A 20,057-nucleotide genomic window follows, 5' to 3' on the forward strand; every position below is an offset into this window, starting at 1 on the left:
TTGAATAAATAACAATTTAAAATAATGTCTCTTTATAATAGCTATCCTTTTAATGGTTTCTTTAAAATGCTATATATCTTGGAAAATTTACAAGCGAAAAGTAGCTTAATTCTCCCTGGAAATTTGTAAGTTGAGTTTCCAATATTTATACCAATTTTGATGAGATTTTTTTTTTATTTAATTAGAAAAACATCAAAATGTTGCAAAATCTTTATTTTAATAAATTTCACTTTTGCCTAAAGTGATTAATTAACTTTTCACCTTTAACACTATTTGTTGAAACTAGGTTTTGACTTGTATAATAGAAATGTGCAAGAATACCACTTAAACTAAAACTCATTTCTTAAATCTTCTCTATACAGTAAAATAAACAAGAATATATAAATGATACTTTTATTCTTTTTAAAAAGAATCAGCTTAACCAATTGTTCTTCATCTGCACAGCAGATAAAGATGACACAAAATTACATGAAACAAAAATTCCTTACTTGTGCATTTTTTTTTAAACCAAAGATAATATTCCTTCATTTTTTACATATGTATTGGAGTTGTTTTTTATAACAGGCAAATATTAGGTACAAATTTATTAAGGGCATATGTTTTCACACAGATAGTAATACATAAGGTATATAGACTTAAAATACATATTTATTATTTTTGCATTTGTAGTGCCAATTCGATTTTATTTATTAAATTAAAAAAAAAAAAATTCTCGGAACAATATTTAATAATTACAAATAGCACATCAATATTTGACATCTTGTAATAAATACAAAAAAAAATTTAAACAATGATAACATGTACAAGATGTTATATTAGATTTTGCTGAAAAAGTTGTTGCATTTTTTTCCATCACAAATGTCATATAAAGAAATAGTAGTTCAAATACTGTCCACAACATATTTTATGCTTCCAAAGGGGAAAAATAACATTAATGCCACACCTTTTTTTAAGAATTATAATACATGTAAACACATTAATGCATTAAACTAATAACAAACTTAACAAAATGTAAACTAAAATTATATGCCAAATAAATCAACGCAAACAAAACAAGGTTATAGCTGAAACAATTCTGTATGTATAATTTTTTTGTTATAAAAAATGATTTACTTGGATTTAAAGTAGACATATATACAATCACTATTGCAAAATATCGCACACTATGACTATGAACTAAAATGTTAGGATTTACAATTTTACTATGAAATAAAGAATTTACTATAATAAAAATACAAAAATGAATATTAATATTCATTATTTGGTGTAACTAATAAAAATACCATTAAGATTTTTCAGATTGCACTTAGAAGCATGTAGAACTTAATTTTTAATAAAAAGAAAGTAATACCAAAAATATATTTGAACAAAAAGTCAAACAACTGCTTGTCTCAAACTTATTAGATTATATATTCATTGTTGTATCAACAGAAATTGGAGGGAAAAAAAAGAACAAGATAAATAAAAATATAAATAAAAGTAATAATAAATAAAAGTAAGCAAACTGTAGCGTATGCATTTTTAAATTCTTCAGGAGTATTAAAACTACAAAAAATAAAATCTTGGACTGGAATTTAAGGTAACTATAGTAAATAAATAATTATTAGTTTAGTTATAACATCTTTAAAAAAATTGAATTTTTTAAAGACTTTGTACATTTAAATTAAGCATCCTTTTATAAAAAATAAGTACTGAATACCTATGTTTAAGATATTTTTATTTTTTTACCAAGTGGCATAGTATAACATTAGTAGAAAGTAGTAAACATTATACTCAAGAAACACTGTTACAAATCTACACAAATTTGAAATATTTAGGCTATAAAATGATGAATAATATTAATGCTAAGTAGGCTTTTTTGTTCAGATTGATTTTGCACTTAAGGTATTTTAAACAAAAAATAAATATTTTGTTTTGCTGAAAAGGAATTATATATATAAGGTTCACAAAAATAAAAAAATATATTTTATCTTGAATATTCTTAGTTCTATGATATTAGAGGGGAAAAAAAGAATAGACATAAATTACAAATTTTCTATTCATTTAAAATCTCTAAATTATTTAAGGCTTACATATTAATATTTAGTATAGAGTATTTAAAAAGTAATTAGTTTATCTGAAAAGAAACAAATTTTTCATAAACTTAAAATGAATAAAACAATTTGAAATATTTGAGAATTACAATAAATCGAGACTTAGTTTTAAATATTCTAAGTAAGCTTTTATAACCCAAATCAGTAGTATTTTAAAAATATCTGATCTATTTAGGTAATTCATCCATAAATTACGTTATTTTGTTTAAAGCTTAAAAAATATTAAACACACAGAAATATTTCATGATTAATAAGTCTATTATTTCCAAACTATGCAAACTTATTTGATATAAAGCTTTTTATAAAGATAAAATATCTTACAGTGCAACAAAGAAATGCTTCAATCACCATTCAGCAACAAGTAAAAGTGAGATGCTCTGATGATGAAACTAAACATCAATTAGGCAAGTATGTTTCATCGGGTATAGTAAACTCTATAATATAAGGTTTTTGATCTCCATAGAGAATACGAATTATCAAATTTTAAAAGATAGACACCTTGACCTGGATAGTTATGGCTTCCAGCATATACTTCTTCATGGCAGTCCCTTCGATACACTGGTATTATCACACTAAGCGGGGGTTTGTCTTGTAAAGTCACACCTTTTTCTATATCACTTCGAACTTGCTCTAGCTCTAGAAAAGAAACAGAGAGATAATGAACACAACAACTTTCTTTTAATATTTTTTAATTATATTTCTTAACATTACAGTTCTTAATGTATTGCTGTTTTGTAAGTAAAATATTTTAAATGTAAAAAGGAGTGTGGGTAAAGTACTAAAACTAGTAACTAAAAAACAAGTTTTGAATTTTTAAAAAAAAATGTTTTCTTTTACCATGTTGTTTAATTCTAATACCTACGTCCAGGCGTCACATATATGGTTAATAATAGTTTTCATATTGCCTAATTATAAAAAAAAAAAAAACACAAAATGGAAAAATGTGAGTTATCTAGTTTTAGCATTATGATATACTTACATGACTTGTGAATAACTGTATTTAAGCTAAACTTAATCGAACAATAGTGAGACGATCAAAATGAACTTAATTCCTAAACTTGGATAAATGGGAGCAGCACTTATCTTTAAATCATATAGAGAACACAATAGAAAAAAAATATACAAAATTATTAAAATTATTTCGATATGCTTTATTACAGACTGCTTAGTTGCAGAACAAAAATGCATATAAAAATATGTATATAAAAATTAAAAAAAAAAAACATACCATCATCATCATCCTCTTCATCTTCACTCTCACTTATATGAACCGTAACTTGGGCATCTGGACTCCTGGTCCATTCAAAATAAACACCAAATCCTAAATCAAAGCTGTCAGTTGCAAATTCCCAAAATAGGCATGAACCATCATCGTGGGTAGGAACTCTAACAGTAACTGTCTCACCGTGGCCAACTTTAATGATACCATCACCACCTTCTTTACGAATGGCTTCTTTGAACTGTGTTATGTCTTTTCTAGTCCACATATGAGCCGCAGCAACCGGTAGAGGATCTGAAGTAAATTAAATACAAACATTTTATAAACACACTTCAGTTCTTGTATAGAATTAGGTAATTTATATGACTTTTAATAAGCAAACAATCCTGAATGCCCATAAGCAGAATATTTTCAAATGTTCTGCAACAGGACTTATTAATTTATACAAATGTTCTGCAAGCATTTCACAGCGAAAAAAAAAATTAAACTTTACGTTAAAATACTATATTTTCACCTATTAAAATACAAGATCAAAAACAGATACACTACAATATTTTTTAAACCAAGGCAAACATTCTTCATTTGGTACTTTATCAATTATTTTTGAAGTACAAAATTTTGTTAATGACAATGATGAGTTATTAATAGAATAATTTAGCTGCCTTAAAGATCTTTCGAAGGGACAAGTGCCCAGGTGGTGCACCATTTGCAAACACAAACGTTCGGTGGTCTGAGGGCGGGTTCGCAGGAAAACGCTGTCACTTATTCAAGATACAAATTGTTCTGCAGGACTTCGTTTGTTTTGCAGCGTACTTCATAGTTTTAGGCACTTTCTGCTTCTGGGCCTGTATGTACAGATAGCTTTTAGTAATGAAATAATAAATTTTTTCTAAGGTCATGAAATAGTATAAAAATTCTTTTACAAAAGTTTTTAAAAAAAATTAAAATCTTATGTAGAATTTCTTTTTTAAATTGCTGCTAATGTTACCCTAGTGCAGTTGTGTCGCCATGCACAATAAGTGTGCACTAACTCAAATAATGCTGCACACAACCAGTGGCATAGTTTTGATGCATGTTTTCAGGGGGTTATCTTCTGATTTATTATATATATAATTTATTTTTCTCTAAATGATTAAATTACAAAAAAAAAAAAAATCAATAATGAAATTGTTTTTAAAACTACATCCTATTTACTGCACAAAAGCTCATTAATCAAGTAATGTATAATTTTGGAGGGGTTTTTATGACAACGTGCAAAATTTGATCATGTGACATACAACAATTGAACCATCTAGTAGTATTTAAAAAAATATTTTAGAAGTATGGTTATAAAAATAGTATATTTTGAGTTATGCTATTGTTAATAATAATAATAAAAATTGAATATTTTTCCAACAATATACCTTTCTATATAATATAATTTTATATTAAATATTATGGAGTTCTCTACATAGCATAATAAAAAGTTCAGTTTTCCTGCAGATAATAATTAATAATCATAATACTATCTACAAATGTTATAAGTAAAGTAATAAGTTGGCCTCAGAAATTTATCTATCTAAAATATTTTGGTGCAAAAAAATAATTAATATTTAATCTAATTAAATTTAACCTTGCTAAGATAAATTATATTAAATTTAGAATATAGCTCAAGATCCCTTAATCAGGCTAAAGTTAAACCTGACTAAAGTGTACCACCACACGTGGTGGTCAGTCTTAAAGAAAATTTAGTAGTTAGTACATTGTCTCAAAAATTATCTCTGGAAAAGAACAATTAAGATTTTGAATAAGGAAGCTAGAATCAAAATCAAAAAATAATATATTCAACAAAGGAGAAACAACAAATAAAAATTAACTTACACAATCATTTATTTCGTGAAAAACATGTTGAAGGTTCAAATGGTGATCCAAAAATAAAAAAATAAATGGACGGTATAAAAAATACAATTAGAATAATATCTGTTAAACAGATACTTCATTTAAAGGGGAGATTAAAAGGATGTAGTAAGATAGCCATTCCAGCAAATTTTTCATTCCAACAAAACGTTCTTTCAACACACACACCGGAGGCCTAAGCCCTGGTCACCACTTCTCCAGCTAACAGACCCACCTCTGCTTCTCAAATTACTTGCCGAGACGCTACAACAATCGTCGCCATCTTCACTCACAAACGTAAAGTACGGGCCTGTCCTCTCCCACTTGAAATTCTGTAGGTGGCGCTCTCTAAAACTCGTCGTCCAGTCTCTTCTCGGCTGGGATTCAGCACCTTCAGCAGATTTTATCTCTACCATGTATTTCGTGGCAAGTGGTGAAAGAATAATGTTCAAAGTTCATGTAAGTTGAAGAATAACACTACACTAACAAATTGTTGTAAAATGCATTGAAAAAAAATGCAATGTTACTAGTGTAACATAAAGCATGTAATCATAGGGAAACAAATTATCATGCTATGTTTATAGAAATCAAAGAAAATATAAATTATGAATTCATATCCTTAAATAATAAAATAATGCACAATTATTTTTTTAAAAAGATACTATAAAGTCTAAGCTAAATGCAGGATTTCCAACCAATGAGGCTTATGTTAATAGCCTCTGTTGAGGGGGTCGATATGCGGACTGTATATTACGATTGATTAAGTACAAAAGATAACTATTTAACAATTTATTAACGAAACGATGAATGACGCCATTTGAAGACGTCCGACGATATCAAAAGCAAAAACAACAAGAGCTCTTCTTTTCGCCAAATGAAAAGATAAACGAAGCCAAAGCCGATAGAGGCGCCAACATACCGCCCGGCTTTGAAATATCCATTTCAAACAAATACATACACAACAATAAATGACAATTTATAATGCAAATGATAAAAAAAAAGTTCTAAAAATTTATGACTAAATAACCAAATAACATAATATTTTTCAAAAGCAAACTAAATGCATACAATCACATTCTTTATGACAACAATGAAAAAAAAATAAACATGTAAACTAATTACTAGTAGGCTCATTGATAGGTAAAACGCATATATTTGATATGCTGCGTTTAAAGAAACCTTGTGCAGTTTTTACAATAACAACTCGAATTTTTCCATCATTTCCTGGGATAACCTCATGGATACGACCAATAATCCATGAACAAAGGGGTAGATTATCTTCTTTAATTAAAACTAGCGTTCCTGGTTTAACATTGTTTTTTTCGAATAACCATTTACTTCTTTGCTGTAAATTATTTAGATAATCTCTTGACCATTTTTTCCAAATAGTTTGATTGATTTTTTGTATCCTTTGCCACCGAGAGAGTCGATTATCAGGAATGTCTACAACAGGAAATTCCGGAATACTGTTTATGGGTCGCCCAATTAAAAAATGACTGGGAGTTAGGGTCTCAAAATCATTGGGGTCCGAAGAAAGGGGAAAAAGTGGTCTACTGTTTAATACACCTTCAATTTGGTTTATAACCGTTAAAAATTCCTCTAATGTTAATTTAGAGTTTCCAATAGTTCTTTTCAAATGGTGCTTAAAAGATTTAACTCCCGCCTCCCAAATGCCACCAAAATTTGGCGATCTGGGAGGAATAAATTTCCAAACAACGAATTCATGGGATAAATAAGAAGCAAGATTTTCTGAATTTTTAACAAGATCATGCAATTTTCTCAATTCAGATTGAGCACCAGTATAATTTGTGGCATTATCGGAAAATATAATAGAAGGCAAACCTCTTCTCGCAAAAAACCTTTTAAGGGTGGCAATTAATGCTTCTGCTGTCAAATCACTTACTATTTCCAAATGAATGGAACGAGTAATTAAACATACAAAAATTACAACATAGATTTTGTTTAAGATTCCCTTCCGCTGATTTTTATATTTAATAAGAAAGGGACCGCATAAGTCGGTGCCAGTTTTTGAAAAAGGGGGGCTTATGGTAACTCTTTCTTTCGGTAAAGAAGCCATAATTTGCTGTTCTATTTTAGGTTTGGCTTTGAAACATGTTATGCAATCGTGAACGATTTTTCGAGCAGTGTTCCTACCATTCAGGGGCCAAAACTCTTGTCTAACACAATGAAGCAAAGTTTGCGCACCAACGTGCAAATTTTTTAAATGAAAATACTGGAAAATTAAAGTAGTTATTTTATGATCTCTTGGAATTAGCAATGGGTGCTTTTGATCATAAGATAAATTCGAATTGTTGATTCTGCCTCCTACTCTAACTAAACCATTAGAATCAAGAAAAGGATTTAAATTACTTACGTGGCTGTCCTTCAATCTTTTTTTATTTTTTAATGCATGTATCTCCTTCCTAAATACAATTACCTGTACTAACTTTACTAGAGAAAGCTTTGCATGCTGAAGTTCCTCTCTAGTGATGAGACCAAACATCCTTTCCTGTTTCCGACAATTAGAAATGAACCTATAAATGTAACTCAAAATACGAATTAGTTTTACAAAATTATTACTTAAAGTGAGAAAACTATTAACAAAGTCTGAGTTGGAAGACAAAGTAAGAGTTATATTCGATGATTTTTTAAGTTCACGCTCATAAAGTTCACTGTTCAAAATTTCAATGGATTGTTGATCTGTTGGTTGAATGTCTAAATTCGATGGTCCAGAGAACCACAAGTCCAGTGACACCAATTCGGAAGGATCGATTCCTCGCGAAATCAAGTCAGCAGGATTCTCCTCAGATGGTATATGTCTCCAGTGAAAATTATTTGAAAGTGTTTGAATTTTGGATACACCATTTCCAACAAATGTTTTTAATTGGTGCGGAGAAGAGTTAATCCAAGCCAAGGCGATGGTAGAGTCTGAAAATAAAGTGACCTCTTTGATATCCATTCTTAAAGCAGCTATAACTTTTTTAACTAACTTAGCAAGTAAAAGGCATGCACATAACTCCAAACGAGGTACGGATATTGTTTTTAGAGGTGCAATTCTAGATTTACTGGCTAGGATTTTAAAGGCAGAGTTAGAGCTGTCAGGATGAAGATATATCACAGCTCCGTAAGCCAAAGTGGAAGCATCAGCAAATCCAACGAGAGCAATTTTCTTAACTTTAGAGGTTAGAACATATCTGTCGATTCGAATGTTCTCTAAAGCTTTCAGGTTACTGACGAAACGATTCCATTCTCGAGCAATGTGCTCCGGCAAATTATCATCCCAATTAAGGTTTTGAGTCCAAAGTTTTTGAAGCATTATCTTAGCTCTACTGATGACGGGTCCAAGAAAGCCAATTGGATCATACAACCTAGCAATGACAGACAATACATCTCGTTTGGTATAGGTTGATTGCTGGGACACGCATACTTTGAAAGTGAACTTATCTTGTCCCGGTTGCCAAATTATACCTAGTGTTTTTGTAGATTCTTCAGTCTCGAAAGAGAATTCTTCGTTAAAGTTGCTGTCATTGATCAAGTCCCTGGAATTCGAGTTCCATTTGTGCAAGGCCATGCCACAACTATCAAACATTTTTACCAATTGAGTCTTTAACTCTAAAGCCGATTCAAGATCTGTTGATCCAGTAACTACATCGTCCATGTATAAATCAGAAAGAACAACTTCTGAAGCAAGAGGGTAATTCAACTGTTCATCCATTGCTAACTGCTTCAATGTTCTAATGGCCAGAAATGGAGCGTTTTTTGTTCCATACGTAATTGTTTTCATTCTGAATACTGTAGGCACTTCGTCTTCTTGAGTTTTCCACAAAATTCTCAATAAATCTCTTTGAGACGGATCGATTAATATTTGACGAAACATCTTCCTAATATCAGCTGTTAAGGCAATCTTGTGTTTTCGAAATCGAACAATCAAATCAAAAACGTTTTCTCTCACTTCTCCGGTTAACAATATGTCATTTAAGCTTTGTCCTGTCGATGTAGGCGTAGAGGCATTAAATACGACTCTTAGTTTTGTAGAAGTTTTGTCCGGGCGAAAAATGCCATGATGTGGCATATAATATGATAAAGAAGGTGAAACATCATCTACAACCTTTTCCATGTGATTTAAATTTTCGTATTCATTTATGAATTCACAATAAAGTTTCTTCATTTCAGGATTGGTGTTCAATCTTCTCACGGTCTGATTCAAGCGTTTCTGAGCTATATAACGAGATTCACCGATAGTTTCCAGCGCTTCCTCACGAATAGGCATTTTGACCATGTAACGACCGCTTTCTGCTCTTTTATGATTCTTTTGAAAGTGACTTTCGCAAAATGCTTCTTCATCACTCAAAATTCGGGAATTATCTATTTCTTCAATTTCCCAAAATTTCTTAATGCTATTTTCAATGTTTTCTGCACGATAAACTAAATTACAATAATGTTTTGGATTTTTTGATTCATATGATCCACCAGCAATAAAACCAAAAACAGAATCTTGAAATGTTAAGTTTTCTGAATTGCGATATTTATTTTCTTTAATGATTTCAAAAAAATGTTCAGCACCTAAGATCATATCAATTTTTCCAGTCTTAGCGAAAGAGGGATCAGCTAATATTAAATGATTGGGAATAATAATGTTCTGTAAATTCAAAGTGTTAGATGGAATTAAATCCGTAATTTTATTGACTACTAAAAATTCAGTGCGAAGCGAAAACGATGAATCTTTATTAGAAACAAGAGCATTCAATTTATATTTAACATTTGTTTCATTTCCTCCTAACCCACTAATTGGAATATTTATTCTTTCTTTTTTCAATTCGATTTTGTTTGCGAAATCCGAAGTCATAATATTTACCATACTTCCACTATCCAACAATAAATGTCCTTGAACGAAACAGTTACTCACAGGATTCCAAATCCAAGCTAGAGCCGTTGCGAGAATTATGTTTTTATTTCTACAAGTGTTTGTAGTAGCGAACACATGAGATATTAAATAATCATTTGAAACATTATTTATGTCCTGAGAAGTTGGATTACAGACTGGCGCCTGCGATTTTTGCTCTATTAGAGATTCCGAATGAATCTCCGTTTGGCGAAAATTATTTTCCTTGCGATGCAATAAGGAATTATGCTTAGCTTGACAGAATTTGCATGTAAATTTCGATGGACAGGAATTCAGTTTATGTGATGCATTTAAACAATTAATGCACAGATTATTTTTCTTAACAACATCAAATCTGAGTATTGGCGACATTTTTAAAAAAGAGGGACAGTTGTATATTAAATGGTCCTTTGAACACAAATGGCATTTATTGCAATTCGATTTCACAACAAAGTTGCGTGCTTTGTTTTGATGTTGAATATTCTTAGCTTTGTTCACAAAAAAGTTTCCCTGAAGATTTTCTAATGTTTGACATCTTTTTTGAATAAATTCCATAAATGTATTGAATTTTGGAAGTTCAGTAGAAGTTAAACTCATTTCATACTGTTTGCGACTTTCCTTATCCAATTTTTGAACAGTTATGTTAATTATTAATTGTTCAACAAGATCATTACTTTCCAATTTCATTAATTTTAAACCTCTTAAACTTTTATTTAAAGTATCAATTAAATGTCTCAAATCTTTATAAGATTCTACAGAAGTTTTTTCAAAATTCAAAATGTTCGAGATATAATTGTTTACAATTAAACGAGTATTTTCAAATCTTTCTTTTAGGATTTTCATCAATGATTCAAAAGTATCTTCTGGTGTTTCAATATATTTAGCGTCACCTTTTAAAGCTGAACGCAAATAAAACAATTTCTGCATGTTATTTAAAGACTGATTTTCAGTTATCAAATTGAAGCTTAAAGTTATTCCAATTTTCGATTTTTCCATCAAAACAAGGCAAGCAAATATCTGGCAATTTGACATTTATTTTACTAGTACTTAATTGTTCATTGTTATGCAAATGAGAAATATTAGAACTTCTTGAATGAAAAAGTCTTTGTAAGCTTACCTTGCAAGATTCTATCTGTTCTTCCATTTCATCAAAATGGGATTGATAAGCTTCTAATTCTTCATCCTTCAAAATTGAATAATAATCCAGTTTTAAAACTTCAATTTCTTGAAGAATTAATCCTATGCTATCGATACGAGATTGCAGTTCGAGACAATCAGCCTCATTTCCATTTGTAGAAATAAAGCTTTCCAACCTAGTTATTTTGCTTTTAGAGCTACCACGACGACGATTCAATTGTTTTAAGCTCTTTTCATATTGTTCCTCAGTGTCAGTCATTTTTGCAAATCAAAAATGTATCAAACGAAATCCAAAAACGAAGTTATGACGAAACGAAAACGAAAGTTGATCAAAATTGTTATTTTCAAATTATATCAGGTTTGAATTCCGGGTAGACAGGAACATGTTGAGGGGGTCGATATGCGGACTGTATATTACGATTGATTAAGTACAAAAGATAACTATTTAACAATTTATTAACGAAACGATGAATGACGCCATTTGAAGACGTCCGACGATATCAAAAGCAAAAACAACAAGAGCTCTTCTTTTCGCCAAATGAAAAGATAAACGAAGCCAAAGCCGACAGAGGCGCCAACAGCCTCATTTGTCCAGATTTTATAATTAAGTTTAGCAAGAAATATGCAAAACAAGAAAAATATTTTAACAAATGAGGAATTTATTCTTTGTAAAATATTGCATGTTTTCTACTATAAGTGTTGGTTTTATTTTTTATTCATCAAAAAATAAGAAAGATTTAGTTTCAATGTAATTTTTACCAATGTATTGTTTTCTTGAACGGTTATTAAAGTTAGATCAAGTATGTGAAGAAAAGTTTGCATCACTAACTTACTCATGAGCATATTAGATCCAAAGAATTGAACTAAAATTTTCATACAATAGGAAAAGATAAACAAATACATTTTAAAATATTCTTAGTGAAATAATGACCAACCTGCTATTTCATCCTCTGAAGGTTCTGGTGAACTTTCTCTTGTTGGCTGCAGTCCATTGTCTTGTGGCACCTGTGTCATTTTTACCTCACTCTTGTGACTTAATACAGGTGGGGAAAGTTGTTCTTGAAGTACTTGCTGCATGTATTGTTGGTAGTGCTGCTCTTGCAGTTGTCTCACTAAAACAGCTTGCTAGAATAAGCACACAATACAAATAAAGAATCCAAAAACTGTATAGGAAAGATTGCCCAAACATTTCCCCCTCCCCATTAACCCTTTGATGCAAACGGGACAAAGGTGTCCCTTTTATATATTTATATATATATATTTCTGTCACTCGAATTACAAGTAAAAATGTATTTGGGTATTTTTTAATTATAAAAAACAGTCTACTAGTTAACTAAAAAAATCTGTTAGATTATCAATAAAATAAAAAAGAAGAAGCTTGAAAAAAAATTGTTTCATTCACATTCAAAAAATTATAAATAATTAATTTTGTAAAGTTAAGACGTTTCAATTATGAATAACTTTCTCTTATCATCTAAATATCTTCAAATAAGTGCAAATATAAAAGAAAATATTGTTTGGTTAAATGAGCCTACATTTCATAGCCATAAATCATTGCGAAATATACTTTTTTCACATTGACCTAAATTAATACCAAATAAGAAAAAAAGTATGAAAAAATATGTTTAATAAAAATTTAGTGTCAAAGGGTTAGGAATTACATTTAAAATTATAATTTATATCCTACATCTGTGCATTTAAAATTAACCTGAACTTCCATTCAAAGAAAATACTTTTTTTAAAAATAATTTAAATTTGCTTAGTAAAATAATTTTATTGCATCATCAATGCCTCAAAAAAAAAAAAAAAAAAAAAAAAAAAAAAAAACGAAAATATTTAAATAATAGACACATAATAATCAACATGTAACTCACATTCCTCTTTAAAATTTATTTATGAGCAAATAAGTGCAAAAATGAGAAAGATAGTAATAGGAAAAGCAGGAAAACACTATTTTTTATTTACTTGTACAGCTATCATAGAAATAAAAAAAAAAAAAGTCAAATTAAGCATAAAGAACAAAGAAGTAAAAATAAAATATTACTTGTTCTGGATCACCAGGGAATTGTTTCTCAGCATATGCTTTGAATTGTTGAAATGTTTGCCTATTTAAAGCTTCTTGGATAGCTCGTCTAAAAATTAAAAAAAAGTAAACATTAAATAAATGTTTTTAAGCTAAGTTTAAATAAAAAAAAAAAAAAAAAAAAAAAAAAAAAAACAGACTACAGAATATAACTGACCTTGATTAAAAAGAAAAATTAATTTAAAACTGAATTAAAAATATATCGTAAACATTTAGAAGAAAAAGATAAGAAAAAAAGCATACCAGCTATTTTTTATGGATATTTCATTTGCTAAATTGATTAACTCCAGCTTCGGATTTCTAAATCTTTATATTATAAAAACATAAACAATTTTAAAAACACTTAACTCTTATACAGTATTAAAAAAAAAAATTATTCTTAATAATAAGTTATAATATAACTAAATAATAGTTATATTACTAATAATAGTTATAATAATAATATTACTAAATAAAAATTTTTTTAGGCCATTGAATAATAAATAAATTATTTTAGGAATATTTATAAAAGTATTAAGATTTTTTTTTTCTTTCGATGTTCGTTTAATGAAGTTAAATCTATTTCTTAAGTCAAGACGTTCATCATAAACAGCAATCTCTTCCATTTGTAATAGGGAAAGCTCCAGAACATTGGATATGAAATTAAAATATTTTATTCAAAATGAACAAGTAGAATATAATCGAAAACAAAAACAATGATAGTTAGTTGCAGGAGCTAAAACAGATAAAAGGAACCTTTACCTAGTTCGTACGATTCTTTTTTATTTGATATGATTGCGGCAGACACTCCAAAAAATTGAGCATATTGAATCCACGGGAAAAAAAGGGGTCACAAAAGAGCCTTTGTTTATCAAGGCAGTACACTTGTGGGAGCGACTCACAACATTCTCTTTCTTCAGCCAGGGAGAGATCGATATGCAGTTGCGCGGATCAGCTGCTAAGCAAGGTCAGAGTTGTTTTGGGGACTATTAGCAAAATAAAATTATTAATTTAAGAAATGTGTAAGATTTGGGTTGGTTTCAACGTTTTCACTCTTTTTTCTTCCAAGGGACTTAAAAAAAAAAAAAAAAAAAGAACGATGAACAATTGCAATTAAATCTAACGTAAAGCATTTGTATAAATTCATAACATAATGTAATAATTATGAGAAAAGTTTACATTATACTAACTATACTAGAGTTTCTTTTTTCTCTTTTCCTTTAATTAGTAGGAGAATAAAAAATATTTACTAAGTTTGCAAGCGTGACCAATCCAATTAATAGGCCTTCTCTTACCCTATAGTCGAAAAGAAGAAAAAAAAAACAAAAAGAACACTTATAAAACTTAAGAATGGCAGAAAAATGTAAATATTTTTTCTCTTTCAACGGTTTTTGACCCTAAAAATATGGTAGATTGCCGCTACTAGTTTGGTGGTTGAGGAGTGTCTTTTGATCCATTGCTTTGTTTGTAATAATCTGACTATTTGAACTTAAGTTCTTTTTTTCTGAGTGCACAACTATTTTTTTTTTCTGACTGACATGAAACTGACTAAAAAGCGCAATTTACAATCATGCAATGCAGCACATTTGGAACATGGTCTACCTTTCAAGTCTTCTTTCTTTCCGCAAGTTGTTTTAATATGGTATTGTCATTCAATTCAAAATGAGCTGAAGATTTTTTTTTCACCGACTGTATAAGCTTTAAAAATTTGAAAAGATGTTTTGTTAAAAACTCGATGCCCAATTTTTAAGGCATAACGAAATTTTATGGAAAATGAAGAAAGAAAATTTGGTCATTATATAACAGTGGTTACCAACTGGCGGCCCGCGAACTAAACGTTCGCAAGGGGAAAGTTGTTTGGTGGACAATTTCCCTAAAAAATCTAAATAATTTTAAGTTTTATATCTTAACAATTTGATATCTTTTGCACATTAATTGTTTAATACATAGAGTGCACATTAAAGTTATTGTAGCTAGAATTTTAAAATAGGCATTTAAATATTTTTAAAAATCTACTTCTGATTTTAATTTGCAATTCAATACTTTTGTTTTTTACAACTTAATAAAAATCTGACTGTAATATTTAATGTTCCTTCAAACATAAAAAAGTCCTATATAAAATTTTGATAAAATTGCGACCTGCCATTTGACTGGTGTTTTTAATTGCGGCCCCCGCCCTCACGTAAGTTGGAAACCCCTGTTACATAACAATATTGGGGATAATCTTAGAACATTTGAACTGCGTTTTTCGATCGATTAAGATCGCATCTTTGTATGCCATACTCCAGAAATTTGAATAATTCTTTTTATTTATTAATGGCGATAAAAACACCGACAACTTGCTAACTAGCTAGAGAACTCAAACTTTCTGTGCCGGAGGAAAGTACGATTTTCAACTGTTTCTCAGCCTCTACAATTAGAATTTATCGCCATATTATGATATGAAAGAGAATCTATAGTCATTAAATGTTTTAACCACTTTCGGACTAGCTAGCGTGCTTAAATTTCAGCAGGAGCTCTGTGTTGTATGCTTATGCATGTCAAAATTGTTTCATGATAGTTCCCAGTTAAATATATCGTCATATTATCCACAAACGGTTTAAAAGAAAATTTTGATCGACCATAATTTAGATTATCGCTAAAATTCGACCACTTTCCGACTAACTAGGGTGCTCACATTTTCAACTAGAGTTCTGTGCCAAGATGCTAATGTAAGTTAAAAATGCTTCTGAAATAGAGTGAGCAAAATATACCGTCACACATTTTATCTTAAAGAATAAAATAATATCTAAAAAGGATAAAATTAAATAAAAAATTTAGAAATTATGTTTTTAATGAAGACTAAAATCTAGAAAATAGTTTTATTTTAGTTGTACTTGGAAATAAAATAAATAAATAAAAACGTTGGCTATGTTCAATCATAATTCGTCTGATAAAAGGTTAATGTTATTTTTCTCCTTTTTAGCCTCGCGCTCTTTAATCCCTTTTGGTCTGATATTTTTACTTTATTATTATAGTTATCACTTTTATGGTACGAGATCTCATAACATGGAATGGTTTTCGGACCCTATAATGCAACATTACAGCCCAAATACGACCGAAGATAATTGATTCAATTGATCTTCAGAATCAATTAAATCAATAATCTTAAGAAACTGAAGTGGTGAGATATTACTAGACGAACGTTTCCTAATTTTTTACAACTACGGAACCCTTAATGAACTAAACCCTAAATATGTAAATACAATTTATAAGCAGCCGTGAACATATTTAGCAGAAAAAAAGACTTAATTATTTTGATAATATTTAATGAGAAAAATAAAACATTTTTCAATGATGGTATTATCAATAAAACTCTTAAAATATTGTGACTGAGTTGAATTCGTAGGCTTGGAGTGATATCTAGTTTAGTTCTGAATTTGTTTTTGGTGCATACATTAGTTGAAAATGAATAAAATAAGCCGAATTATAGTTTTCAAAAAATAACTTTTATAATTTTTCAGATTAGTTATCAAAGAACATTATTCGTTATCCTTGATTTAACGCAATTTGTTTTGAATTGAAAAGTTCCACGAGAAAAACTGATGTAATTTTTTAAATAAATTTTGCGATTTCTTTTTCTACTGGCATTTTATTTTAATATTTTCATAAAAATAACCAAACTATTAAAGAAATTATGGTTTATTGCTTTGATATAAAGATAATAACAAGTTTCAAAAATCATTACGATTTCAAAAATTTCAACTCTCGAAACACTTGTGACCCTTTTCACGGAACTCCAGGGTCCGGCGGAACACCATATGGTGTACTACACTACTGTTGAATGAAATTTTTAGTCTAGAAATATCAGAACCGATCAGATTTTCCCCGGCAAAAATTTATAATAGAAACAAAACCTTTTACAAAAAAATTACTCTAATAAAACGTTAATTGATTTTGTTATCTATTGTTTGTTGTTTTGTTTTTGATTATTGATTTTTAACAGAATTTAATTGAGAAGAAAGCAATCGATCGTGTATTACATTATCAGAAGAAAATAATGCTAATTTAAAAGTCGCTTATATGTAGTCTAAGTAATGTTTTGTAAATCGTATCTCGGAAACGGTCACCATGCAATTAATATAAGGACTTTTCAAAGAAATAAATATTGATTGAAAGTGATTTCTATAATAAAAGAGGACATTTTTAATAAAAGTGCGCAATCTTAAAAAATACTGGTCAACTGAGATAAGAAAGATTTAAAAGAACTAAAAATGATTTTTGAAGGGACACTTTTGAAATTATAAAAGATTTTTTTGTTGTTGTATTTTAATGTCTTAATTGAGGAAAAAAAAATACTATATAATAAAACTTAACAAGATAACATATAATAGGATAACACATATATATTTCTTTTAATAGTACACTTTTGAAAATATTTTCAAATTAGTACATATAATAAAAAAAATTCTTTTGAGTAAAGTTTGATGTACCAAAAAAATTATAATTATTGATACATACCAAAATTTTTTTCAGATAAGCTGCTGTACAAGCACAGTTTCGAATGACGAAAAATCGTTGCTTATTATACATTGAAGTTAATTATTGATTATTAAAAGAAATCCGGAATTTGATAAATGTCGGGACAAATATTGCCAGGCGGACGTGTTAACCTCCCTGATTATATAGAGTTGGGGAAAAAAATGAATTGGTTTTTTCTCTAGGATTTCCTTTTTTCAGATAAACACTGGTCCCACGACCCCAAAGTGTCCCAGTCACCCTTTTCTATAAATTCCGTTTGTTAGACTTATTTTATTTCACCAGTTGATCAGCTTCGACGATTTAGTTTCGCTCGCAATAGTAAATTTTGGTGCTTGTGGGGAATGGGGGGGGGGGAGACTTACAGCACGATTTTCAGATCAAATTATTATAGCAAAATCAAGAAAAATAAAAATAATATACCAATTAATAGCAACTCAGTCTTAATCAGGGACTTCACAAACGGTAAAAAAAGTCGGGGTAGAGGTGGGACTCTGACTTTTCTTCAGACTAATTTTATCAAAATCCACAGATTTTTGAAACTGCTGTTATAAATTCTACTGTTGATTTTCCAGTTGTGTTATATTCATGCACAAGTATGCGAATTACTTTAAAAAAAAACACTTTCACTGAGGATGAAAATGTGCTACAAATATTTCTTTTAAATTATTATCAGAATTAGTTTAAAAAAGAAAAAAATTTACATAAAGGTATTAACGTAAATAGGAACGAAGAGATATAGGGACAGACAAATTTCTTTTAATATTTATGGGAAATTAAAGTTAGCTGTAAGAGTTCTAGGTAGTTTCACGATTGTATTGGTTAGCTGCTAGCATAATTATCTATGTTCAAATATTGTTTTATTAAAATTGTGGAGAAATATCTGTGATCGTGTTATATTTTCTAGTAAATATTAAATCAAGTGTTAGCTTCAAAATAAATATAATTTTATATGATTTTATGAATTAATATGATTTAAAAAAAATGCATTAACGAGGCAAAAAAGGATTTATACAGTAGAGATACCAATAAATTGAATACTTGAATTGAATTATTGAAACTAATTTATCAAGAATTGCGATGCTGGATTTCAAAATCGGGAGAATATGGATTGCGATATTGTATTTTAAAATCGTATAATATGAACCGTTATATTGGATTTTAAAAACACGGGAATACGAATCCCACTGCGTAGCTTTTAAATTATGTAAAAATGCGAAAATCGATGTTTAATATTGCAAACGCGTAAATACAAATCGCAATAATGGACTTGGAAAACGAGTGAATATGAATTGTGACAATGGATTTTAAAAACGAAATGCAAAATTGATTTTAAAAAAGCATAAATGTAAATCGCGACATTGGATTTCTAAATCAGGTGAATACGAATTGCAATATGTAACTTTCATATTAGATAAATACGAAAATCGATGATTGATATTCAAACTGCATGAATAATGATCGCGATATTAACTGATTCCCGCGCAGTTCCAAAAATTCAAAATGGCGAAAATCCGCCAAATCAGAAGAATCAAATTGGATTTCTGCCCATTGGCCGAAGAATCATGGGTATATAGCGTCTCGCAAACGGGAATTAGGCAAAGTTTCAAAATTTGAATTTTAGATTGCGGAATTTCGGGAAAATTTCGTCGGATCCTAAGTTTTTAAATACCGAAAGTTCGAGAACCAGTGGTCTTCAGAAACGCGGAATTCCGTGATATTCGCAGAAAAATCATATGTCCTGCTCCTAATTTTTAGATCTGGAAGGATAATACGAAAAACTCGGAGTTTTGTACAATAACTCCTGATATGCTTTTGTTCTTGGCAAAATAACTTCAATCAATACAAAACCAAGTTGAAGACGCAATATTTTTAAAAATTTTTTTATAAATTTCACATTATTTTATTCTTCTTCTTGTTGCAATTAAAAAATATTTGTTAGTAATTACTAAAGCGAAAAATGAAATTATTCCATATTCGCGTTTTTCTGATTTCGTAACTTTATTTGAGTATGTGATTTTTGAATTTTTTTTTTATTTTTTTAAATCTTGTAATCAAATTTTTATTTTTGTTAATTTTAAAAATATTTAAACAAAATAAACTGATGGCTATTAGATTATATACAAACAGTAAAACAAACAACGTTAGGTCAAGAGTTTTTTACCTGTCAAAAGTTGCCATAGATTTCACTTCAATCTTATATAGTTAAAGAGAACATATTTTATTACGGCCAACAGCGAAACGCGAAAGTAAATATGAAAAAGTAATTTA

The 20,057-nt window shown here is 29.2% G+C and overlaps 1 protein-coding gene across 1 annotated transcript in view; it reads right to left on the minus strand.

Moving 5' to 3' along the window:
• Positions 1-379: 379 nt before the first annotated feature.
• The window catches only part of LOC107457268 (Golgi resident protein GCP60), a 44,128-nt gene continuing 24,450 nt past the window's right edge, over positions 380-20,057 (minus strand). Inside the window, exons 5-8 of the mRNA XM_016075398.4 lie at positions 13,251-13,338; positions 12,142-12,331; positions 3,322-3,606; positions 380-2,729 (exon numbers count right to left, since the gene is read on the minus strand). Of these exons, the coding sequence (XP_015930884.1) occupies positions 2,509-2,729; positions 3,322-3,606; positions 12,142-12,331; positions 13,251-13,338 (784 nt within the window). The 3' untranslated portion in view covers positions 380-2,508. The remainder of the gene's footprint in view (positions 2,730-3,321; positions 3,607-12,141; positions 12,332-13,250; positions 13,339-20,057) is intronic.

Source organism: Parasteatoda tepidariorum, chromosome 3 (genome assembly GCF_982258835.1).
Source record: "Parasteatoda tepidariorum strain Cologne lab strain chromosome 3, Ptep-v5.0, whole genome shotgun sequence".
Lineage (NCBI taxonomy): Eukaryota > Metazoa > Arthropoda > Arachnida > Araneae > Theridiidae > Parasteatoda > Parasteatoda tepidariorum.